This window comes from Ovis canadensis, chromosome 23 (assembly GCF_042477335.2).
Source record: "Ovis canadensis isolate MfBH-ARS-UI-01 breed Bighorn chromosome 23, ARS-UI_OviCan_v2, whole genome shotgun sequence".
Lineage (NCBI taxonomy): Eukaryota > Metazoa > Chordata > Mammalia > Artiodactyla > Bovidae > Ovis > Ovis canadensis.
In genome coordinates this window covers 75,429,990-75,440,625 of record NC_091267.1, presented here as the reverse complement: position 1 = coordinate 75,440,625, position 10,636 = coordinate 75,429,990, and the positions used below count along the sequence as shown (strand labels likewise).

At 47.1% G+C, this 10,636-nt stretch overlaps 1 protein-coding gene across 1 annotated transcript; it reads left to right on the top strand.

Annotated features, from left to right (window-relative positions):
* The first annotated feature begins 582 nt into the window (after window positions 1-582).
* LOC138428476 (serpin B4-like) lies at window positions 583-8,412 on the top strand. The gene is made up of 7 exons (XM_069569243.1): window positions 583-766; window positions 1,347-1,403; window positions 2,756-2,884; window positions 3,188-3,305; window positions 4,380-4,516; window positions 4,815-4,970; window positions 7,591-8,412. Exons 1-7 carry the CDS (start codon window positions 602-604, stop codon window positions 7,996-7,998), a joined length of 1,170 nt encoding a protein of 389 aa, XP_069425344.1. The 5' UTR covers window positions 583-601; the 3' UTR covers window positions 7,999-8,412.
* Window positions 8,413-10,636: the final 2,224 nt, after the last annotated feature.

The window sequence follows — 10,636 nt, the reverse complement described above, 5'->3', positions numbered from 1 at the left end:
TGCAGCAAAGACCCAGGCAGTTTTCCTAAATGGAGGAATGGCAGAGAGGTGCCTCGTGGCAGGTGGCTGGATGTTGTCGCATCAGTCTTTGCTTTGGTATCTGTTATAGGTCTTCTCTACCCAGTCTTAGTACAGCAGGTAAGGAAGAAAAGATAAAGATATTCTATTAGTTTTTACAAAAGTTTTTTTAATAGTCTTCTAAGTATGAAGTATATACATTGAAAACAACTTTAAAAGGAAAGAAGCTATAGTTCCAGATGGCACAGTGGTAAAGAAGGCACCTGCCAATGCAAGGGACATGAACTTGACCCCTGGGTCAGGAAGGTCCCCTGGGGAAGGAACTGGCAACCCACTCCAGTATTCTCGCCTGGAGAATCCCGTGCACAGAGGAGCCTCCCAGGCTACCGTCCGTGGGGTTGCAGAGTGGGACACGACCGAATGACTGAGAGCGCCCACACACGGCTGGCAGAATCCCACAGCTCACAGACAAGACATTTCTTTTAGGAAAATTTTATTATAGACTAACAAACTTCCCTTCACTAGAGTGATGATAAAATGCATCTGATGCTCTTCCAGGACTTACAGACCACATCCGGCCACCATGAGTTCCCTTGGTGAAGCAATCATCCACCTCGCAATCGACCTGTTCCACCAGATCAGACAATCAGAGAAGGAGAACATCTTCTATTCCCCTTTCAGTGTCTCGTCAGCCTTAGCCGTGACTTACTTAGGGGCCCGAGAAAACACCGCGTCAGAAATGCAGAAGGTAGGTGCAGCTGCCTTTCTGTTACAGGTTTGCATGGCTGTCTGCTGGCTGGTGTGCAGATGACCACAGGTCTGGCTGTCCCTGGTCCCATGGGAAGCTCAAGCAGCCCCACGACACACTCTCCCGCAGGGCTCCCCACCTGCTCCCTGTGCCTGGACTTCCTCTGGGGGCTGGGATGAACCCTTATAATTGCCCGCAGGGGACCCGAGGTGGCTTTAATGGAAGAGTTCAGTAGAAGTGAGGCCCTGACTAAAATCCGTGTTTTTAGTGTTTTTTAAACACATTTCCTCAACAAGGGTTACAAAGTAAACCAGGACTCTTTGAAGTGACTTGATATAAACCAGTTTTGTGCTTTGCACACACAGCTTGAGTTCCCTAAGGAGCAAACGCTTGTACTGAACATGTCTTTGATTCTCTTTGGGTTTTTCCTTGTTTTTTTTTGTTTTGTTGTTGATGTTGTTCAGCAATTTGTTTTGCTTGTTTGGATTCATCCTCTCCTTCCTTCCTTCTTTCTTTCTTTATTCACCCTGATGTACGTGGGTTTCTGAAGCCTCCTTGTCCCACTCCCTGTCTCCTCCAGGTCCTTCACTTCAGTGAGATCGCAGCCAACACGCAAGAAGGAGCCGAGAAAGACCCCGTGAGTCACACAGCTCTGGACCAGAGGGAGGTCACAGACCCAAGAGGGCTGTTGGTTAAACTGGGAATTTCAGATAAACTGGAAAGGTCCATTTTTAGAGGACATCCTAGGCAAAAATGCTCTCCTGTTGGCTCAGCGGGCAAAGAACCCACCTGCCAGTGAAGGAGGCATGAGTCTGGGTCAGGAAGGTCCCCTGGAGAAGGAATGGCAGCCCTCTCCAATGTACTTGCCTGGGAAACCCCATGGACAGAGGAGCCTGGTGGGCACAGTCCATGGGGTCGCAAGAGTCAGACACGGCAGAGCCCACATGCACAGGGCACTAGGCAAGGCAGAGGAGCAGAGTCGTCTCTGATCCCACGTCACACGCTGATCTCAGATGCTGTTTTCTGAAGAGAAGCGTGTGTCTCAGCGCAGAGGGTCTGCGGAGCTTCGTGCTGAAGGGCTCCTTTCCTGTGCTGGCCATGCCGTCTGCACGGTCTTCGTTCCCCAGCCAGGGACTGAGACCAGCTCTGCTGAAACCTGGCCCTGTCTCCTCAGAGAAGTCGCTCAGTTCTCTGAACGCTTGTTTTCATGTGACTTAGAGATGCTGGTGTGCAGCTGCTAGCAGTGTCCCGGGCACACACTCTTCCTACGCCGGGAAGTGTGAGTACTATGTGTGATCACAGTGAACAGCCATAGGGCACAGTCCAGCGGGCTGAGAGGATGATCTCCCCGAGGAGAATAACAGGCCTTCGTGTCACAATCTAGGGCAAGATACAGGTTGCGTGTTCTCTTACAGTTGATGACTCTTAGAGATGTAATATGACACATTAGGCCTCAAGAAGCTCACGTTTAACTGATCCCTAAACACTCAAGGGGCTTAACTGGTGGCTCAGATGGTAAAGAATCTGCCCACAACGCGAGAGACCTGGGTTCAATCCTGGGTGAGAAAGATCTGCTGGAAAAGGGAATGGCTACCCTCTCCAGTATTCTTGCCTGGGAAATCCCATGGACAGGAAATCCCTTGGCCAGCTGCAGTCCACGGGGTCACAAAATGTCAGAAATGACTGGGTGACCAACCCACACACACACAAACATTTACAACAGTGAAGACACAGCCCAAGAGTGGACGGTGCAGCGCGTGTAGTTCAAAAGAGGAAAGACTGGAGTCCATTAGAGAAGGAAGAAAGGGTTACCTGAAAGACTGGATGTAAGTTTAGCAGCATGTTCCCAGCAAAAGTCACCAAATGCCAGGAAAGAACAACAGTCATCCACAGAAATACCAAAATCCAGGTACTGATCAAGCAGACTGATGTGGGTGCAGTATTCATATTGTTAGAGAATCCAGTGAGCTCACTTTTTGGTGTTTGAAGGTTGAAAAGCCAGGAAGTGTTCATCATCACTTTCAAAAGCTTCTGACGGAATTAAAGAAATCCACTGATGCCTATGAGCTGAGTGTCGCCAACAGGCTCTATGGAGAAAAGGAGTTTCCGTTTCTCCAGGTGAGTTTCCTGGTCTGTCAGGTCCCGGGTCCTCGGGCCCCAGCTCCTAATGGAGGGGGAGGGGTGCAGAGGAGCCTGGGACCCCGCACGGGGGCATTACCCCCACGGGCCGGGCTCCCCAGCCACAACCCCCCACCCGCTGGAGTGTCCAGAGGCTGAGAGCACACCAGTGAGGCGGGGCTAGGCATGGGCTTGTGAACTCTGCTTGATCAGGATTTAACACATTGCATTTAATTTGGGAATACCTACATAGTTACTGATAAATTAAACTTCATTCTTCCTTTCTTCCTGCTCATGTCACAGGAATACATGGATAATGTTCAGAAATACTACCTGGCCAGTGTGGAATCTGCTGATTTTGTCAGCGCTGCAGAGGAAAGTCGAAAGATGATTAACTGCTGGGTGGAGTGCCAAACCAATGGTAGGTTATGAGAGAGTCGCTCATTAAAAGTCACCGCTGAGTCCCGGCTTTGTGAACACAGTGCTGGACCCTGCCCGGGCTTCCAGGAGCGGGGGTGAGACGAGATCGCGGAGGGTGGGGAGTCCTGCAGGGGGTGGACGGTCCCCGTCAGTGCGGAGAGACCCGGGCGGGGGTGCTCCCAGGACCAGCCCCCTGCAGGCACAGCTGAGTCTGGAAGACAGTGTCTTGTGGATCCCAAGTCTGCTCAAACATTAGGTTGAGTCGTAAATTTTCTTTGAAATAGAGGCTTAACTTCTGGATTATGATCCCTAAGAGAAAATATGAAGAGTTCCCTTTTGCTTTCTTAACTGGGAAACAAACTGCTCTCCTTTAAACCACTCATCTTGCCAAAATGACCCCCTGCAGCAGGAGGTGCCAGGCCCATGTCCCCCTCCCACAGGATTGTCACGGGGGTCCTCCCCTCCCAGGGAGGGGGCTGGACAACGTCCCCATCCCATGAACCGTATCCTACCTCCCTTCCGAAATACAGATCTAACCTACAGCAACTCAAAGTTGAGAATGAAGACAAACACACCCCAGGGAATGGTGTCTGGGCACGGGTTCTAGATTGTAGTGTTCATATCATTTGTCCTAAAGAACTTTCAGGCCCATTTCCTCTGACTGCTAAGTTCAAATGTGAAAATAGCAATCAAAGAATAAAGTGAAGGAGACCGGAATAGAAGGAAGGGCTGAGTAAACAAGAGATACAGCTCTCGAGGGAACAGGAAGGGAGGAAAGGAAAGAAGAAAACTGACCAGTAAAATCAACTGAAATCAGTGCATCAGGGTTCCTTGCGAGATGACTGATGTCCCCCCACACACAGACTGAACACCTTCCCAGGCAGGAGCAGGGGCATCTCCACGAGGGCAACTCCATCAGGCTGGGGCCGTGAGCAAAGCCTCACCTGGTGAACCGCTGGGCATGGAGTCCCTCGAGGGGTGATTTGTATGAATCTTTAATCATCACTTGTAACTTTCAGAGCATCTTACAGACAGACCGCGTGTTCCTTTCATAATTGATCATTTGTCTTTGCAGGAAGAATCAAGAATCTGTTCCAAAACTCTCTTAATGGCTCTGTTCTGGTTCTGGTGAATGCTGTCTATTTCAAAGGGCAGTGGCAAGAGGAATTTAAGAAAGAAAATACTGTGGAGGAAAAATTTTGGCTGAACAAGGTATTGTCTATAAGTTATCCATATAACATAATGTAACTACATATGCACTGTGAAATGTAAATACGTATTGATTAATATATAACTGCAGGTAGAAGATAGAATTCATCAAGGCTTATTTTTTTGTCTTTTTTTTTTTTTTACTTTATTTAGTTGGGATCCCCTGAAGGAATTCTTGTCTCTAATTCACAAAATTTCCAGATCATCTCTTAGAAGGAGGATGTGTTTGGTATCTGAACAAGATTATCTTTCTTTATAACTTAGGCCCATTTAGCACTATTTGCACATGAATTTATTGCAGGATACAAGCAAACCTGTGCAGATGATGAAACAAACCAGTCACTTCAATTTCGTGTCACTGGAGGACGTGCAAGCCAAGATCCTGGAAATCCCGTACAAAGGCGGAGAGCTGAGCATGCTGGTGCTGCTGCCCAGTGAAGCGGACGGTCTGCAGGAGGTGAGGCCTGGCGTTTACAGGGCTTCCCGCTGTTGCGGAGGCCTGGCGTTTACAGGGCTTCCCGCTGTTGCGGAGGCCTGGCGTTTACAGGGCTGCACGCCGTTGCTCACGTTCCTGGTGACGCAGTGCGGTGCGGGCTGCTCATAGCATGGTGACAGTGATTGGCAGAGCTCAAGCACATGACGAAAATGTGAAGTCAATATGCTAAGTATCACAGGGTAATATGACAAGTGCACAAAAATCTGCACACCGCGGGTCAGAATAATATTCTGATGAACCTGTCGAATGTCAGTTGACAAAACAATATACCTGGGTACAAGCGTGAGGGTCTGACAACTGTGAGAATCTCCTGTGTAGTCCAGGCGACTCATTTGAAGATGAAGAAATTGACATATGTAATTGACACATGGAAACACCTGCAAGTTTGCTCACAAACAAAACGAGAAAATTAAAGCAACAGAGTTCCCGTCACACTCATGCCCAAGCTCCATCGTGTCCAACTCTTTGTGACCCCATAGACTGTAGCCCACCAGGCTCCTTGTCCATGGGATTCTCCAGGCAAGAATAATGGGGCCCGTTGCCACTCCTCCTCCAGGGAAACTTCCAAACCCAAGGATCAAACTCGAGTCTCCTGTGTTTCCTTTGCAGGCAGATTCTTTACTTGCTGAGCCCCCGGGATAGCAAAGTTTCCTTATAGCCCACTAATTCACAGAGGTTTTTTAGACTGTGAGCAAATGGATTTATCTTGAATCCCAGTTTTTAAGTTGCAAGTATTTAGTTTCTAAGTACTCAAAACTCATTCACAGTCTCATTTCTAGGAGTTCAAAGGTGGGAGGAGGAGGAATTATACAGTTTTCTTCTTAGCATTGCTATCATAAAGCTAATATATAAAAACACCAATAAGACCATCTGTCATAGAAGGACATCCCGTAAAAGACCATCTATACAGGCTGTAACAGCCGATGATGGTGCCGAAGAGGCCGTAAATTGCCACCCTCAGAATGCATGCACGGGAACACTGGGAATCAGGACCTCACAGGGAAAGTCACACCGCAGTCAGTGTGGCGAGTCCTCAGAACGCTGTCTCCTGCTCCAGATTCCCCGTTATCAGTGACACTGGGAGTATCTGTCCTAGGGTTTTACCTTATAGCAACAAGTTGAAACAACGGAAAAGCTGTTGGACATAAGTGGCTCAAAATTATGAAAAAATTTAAATAAGACACAATGGTATGTATTTGTATTACCTTACCTTCGTTTTGAAACTGACATGTAGTGAATGCTTAAAAGATATTACTTAAATAAATATAGATGTATACTGAGTATCAATTTAATGACAGTATTATATAGCAACATAAACTTGATTAGAGAAATATTTATTGAAAAATTTTACAAATAGATCAAGCAAGAAAAAGGAGTAAAATTAGGATGTAAGCTATAAATGCACTATGGAAAAATTTTGGACAAAAGAAATTAACAAGAGCAGTCTACTGAAAGCAAGCATGCCATGGATAAACAGCGTGAGCAACGGACAGTTCATCCCCTACAGGTGGTTTGATTCAGCCGCCCTGTTGCCGCACGTGTGTGCGCATATGCGCACGTCTGTGTCTTTATGCGCTTTGCTGTGCTGTGCTTGGCCGCTCAGCCAAGTCTGACTCCTTGCAACCCCACAGACTGTAGCCCGCCAGGCTCCCCCATCCCTGGTATTCTCCAGGTAAGAATACTGGAGTGGGTTGCCATTTCCTTCTCCAGTGCATGAAGTGAAAAGTGAAAGGGAAGTTGCTCAGTCGTTTCCTACTCTTAGCAACCCCACGGTCTGCAGCCTACCAGACTCCTCCATCCATGGGATTTTCCAGGCAAGAGTACTAGAGTGGGGTGCCATTGCCTTCCCCAAATATGCTGTCTGAGTTGGTCATAACTTTCCTTCCAAAGAGTAAGCGTCTTTTAATTTCATGGCTGCAATCACCATCCACAGTGATTTTGGAGCCTAAAAAAATAAAGTCTGCCACTGTTGCCACTGTTTCCCCATCTATTTCCCATGAAGTGATGGGACCGGATGCCATGATCTTCGTTTTCTGAATGTTGAGCTTTAAGCCAACTTTTTCACTCTCCTCTTTTACTTTCATCAAGAGGCTTTTTAGCTCCTCTTCACTTTCTGCCATAAGGGTGGTGTCATCTGCATATCTGAGGTTATGGATATTTCTCCCGGCAATCTTGATTCCAGCTTGTGTTTCTTCCAGCCCAGTGTTTCTCATGATGTACTCTGCATAGAAGTTAAATAAGCAGGGTGACAATATACAGCCTTGACGTATTCCTTTTCCTATTTGGAACCAGTCTGTTGTTCCATGTCTAGTTCGAACTGTTGCTTCCTGACCTGCACAGAGGTTTCTCAAGAGGCAGGTCAGGCGGTCTGGTATTCCCATCTCTCAAGAAGACTTATTTGATTATATAATATATATCAAGGACTCTTATTTTTGCCTCCTAGGATAAAACCTAATAAACTGAATCTCCTGTATTCATGTTTACTGTGCAGATAATTGTTTTCCAGACATTTCAATCCGAGGTTAGGTGGGCCCCATGACCACTGAGAATCCTGACAGTTGTTCCTTTTCCACTGTTCCAGGTTGAAGACCAGCTCACTGCTGAGAAGCTAATAGCATGGACGAGCCCACAGAATATGGGGAAGAGACTAGTGGATTTACACCTGCCTCAGTTTAAAGTGGAAGAGAGCTACAACCTCGTGCCCACACTGCAAGCCCTGGGGATGGTGGACGCCTTCCATGATGGGGCCGCCGACTTCTCGGGCATGACCGGGAGACGCGATCTGGTGGTGTCGACGGTCGTCCACAAGTGCTTCGTGGAGGTGACCGAGGAGGGCACGGAGGCCGCGGCTGCTACCGGTGTGGGTGTCAGTGTTGTCACGTCACTACCGTTTTACGAGAGTTTCCGCTGTGATCACCCTTTCCTGTTCCTCATCAAGCACATCAAGACCAACAGCATCCTCTTCTGTGGCCGAGTCTCTTCCCCTTAGATGTCCTTGGCCAGCGGCCACACTCAGGGACGTTCACAGAGCTGTTTCCGGAGTTTGAAGACTGGTGTAACAGGTTCCCTTTTTATTTTCCTTTCCAAACTTAAAGTCACCACTGAGAATGTATTGGATTAAATATTATGTTTATCTGTCTCTCTCTTTCTACAAACACATGTAACCTATTCTATTCCCCATGAAAACTCCTTGGACAAAATGTTCACTGTATTTTAAAAAGTTATTTCCATGCTCTATCTTCTCCTAAGTCTGAAATATCATACCTCCTATTTCAAAAGGTGTATTTACTTTTCAAACCTAGACTTTCACATTTACTTGAGTTCAGGTGGCGTATGGGGCCCTTGGGTGTCTAAACGTTTTAACTTCCTGAGACGCATCATCAATAAAGCTACGGTTTCTTCACGGCGTTTGTTGCTCATTCTTTTCTTCTCTTTTCAACAAAGTGCAAGTGACGCCCCACACGTAGAAAAGATCACATAGAAAGATGTACCCACCACATGCAGAGAAGATCACATAGGAAGATATTATCATATACAGAAAATCAGAATAGTACAGCAAGATGAGGCCAAAAAGGTAGACTGTTATCAGAACTTGAAAGACTTGTGACCCATGTTAAGAGCTTAAATATCAGCGTCCAGAGCTCAGAGACAGGACACGAACTGAGTCTCTAAAGAGATGAGACAGATGATATATATTTTAGAGCTACTGAGAGAAATATGGTAATTGGAGCTGAAGGCAAAGATGGGGTAAGACTGGGAGAGCATACAGTGCGTAGAAGGGCTGACATGTGACCCTGAAGCCCACCAATCCATAAACACCAAGAACTGACAAATTTTATTTCCCAAAACATAACTTTTCTCAGGGCAAGAGGAATCATCTGGAGGTGATATGTTTATTACATAGATTGGCATGATGGTTTCACAGACATATACTCACCTCAAAACTCATGACATTCATACATTAAATATGTACAGCTCTTTATACATCACTCGTACAAGAAGAAAGTTATTTTTGAACAGAAAGTAATAAAATCCATATGTGATCTTAAGCATAAAGATAATAGACGTTTAATAAAGAATATGATGCATATACACCACCGGACAGGCTTCCCTGGTGGTGCAGTGGGAAGTAATCTGACTGCCGAGCAGGAAACCTGGGTTCAGAAAAGAGCTGGACATGGCGTAGTGACTAAACGACCCACCTCCACAAGATGCCAGCCTGAGCCCACTGGCTGGGAGAAAGCGAAACTTAAAAGGCTGGTCAGACGCTGTGTGGGGACCACGTGGATCAACCGGAACTCTCCCACACCACTGGGTAGGGATACAAAAGCTGCAACCACTCAGGAAGACAGTCTTGCACTTTTATTTTTTCCATCTTTATTAAAATATTGTTGGCCCACAGCATTGAGTAAGTTGAAGGTGAACATGTGGTACGCTCATTTTCTACCTGCAAATCTGACACACTTATTTTCTCCAAGATGACCGCCAGCACAGCTTGCACCAGCGCTGCTCTCTCATCACGGCATTGTTGTTTCTTTTCCGGGAGGTGTGTTGTTCAAGAACAGCTGTCACACTGTTGATCTCTAAGGGAGAGGGGAAGCTGGGGTCTCCTCTGCTGCCATCTGGGTGATGTCTCCAGAAAACCATATATCTCGTTGGCTGAGCAATGCACTTCTAGAGAAAGTCTTTCTCAAGTATACAAAGTGGCACATATCAGTATTTTCTTAAAGTTAAAAGCATGACCAGATGACTGCTGCTGCTGCTAAATCGCTTCAGTCGTGCCCGACTCTGTGCAACCCCCCAGACGGCAGCCCGCCAGGCTCCCCCGTCCCTGGGATTCTCCAGGCAAGAACACTGGAGTGGGTTGCCATTTCCTTCTCCAATGCATGAAAGTGAAAAGTGAAAGTGAAGTCGCTCAGTCATGTCTGCCTCTTAGCAACCCCATGGACTGAGGCCCACCAGGCTCCTCCGCCCATGGGATTTCCCAGGCAAGAGTGCTGGAGTGGGGTGCCATTGCCTTCTCCGGACCAGATGATTACCAGACCAGTAATTCCACATCCTGATTTTACCCAGGAGATATGAACACATCCATGACAAACGGACTAAGACACAAATGTTCACTGAAGCCTTATTCATAATGGCCAAAAAGCTGGCGGAACCTCAAATGTCTAACCGCTGAACGAAACAGGTGAACGAAAATGCAAACCCAAGAATAGTCCTTAGAGACGAAAAGGAAACACTGCTGCAGCAGCATGGAGTGACCCCTACACGCTATGCTGCACAAACAAGAAGCTGGGCAGAATGAGTGCACGTGTGCAGCCCCCTCACGGGACAGCTTTACACCAAGAATAAACGCAGCTGGCTTCCCCGGGGGCTCAGTGGGGAAGCACCCGCCGGACAACACAGGAGACATGGATTTGATCCCTGGGTTGGAAAGGTCCCCTGGAGAAGGGAATGGCTGCTCTCTCTAGTGGTCTTGCCTGGAGAATCCCATGGACAGAGAAACCTGGTGGGCTACAGTCCACGGGGTCGCAAAGAGTCAGACACGACCGAGTGACTAATCAACAACAAATGTAGTTACATCTCAATACAAGGGACCTTTGAAATACTTAGAACAATACGATCAT

What these genes read in the sequence shown, in the direction of transcription:
- LOC138428476 (XM_069569243.1), top strand. Translation starts at nt 602, where the DNA reads ATGAGTTCCCTTGGTGAAGCAATCATCCACCTCGCAATCGACCTGTTC. An exon ending in CCGCGTCAGAAATGCAGAAG is followed by an intron (nt 767 to 1,346) that starts GTAGGTGCAGCT and finishes TGTCTCCTCCAG; the next exon opens with GTCCTTCACTTCAGTGAGAT. An exon ending in AGGAGTTTCCGTTTCTCCAG is followed by an intron (nt 2,885 to 3,187) that starts GTGAGTTTCCTG and finishes CTCATGTCACAG; the next exon opens with GAATACATGGATAATGTTCA.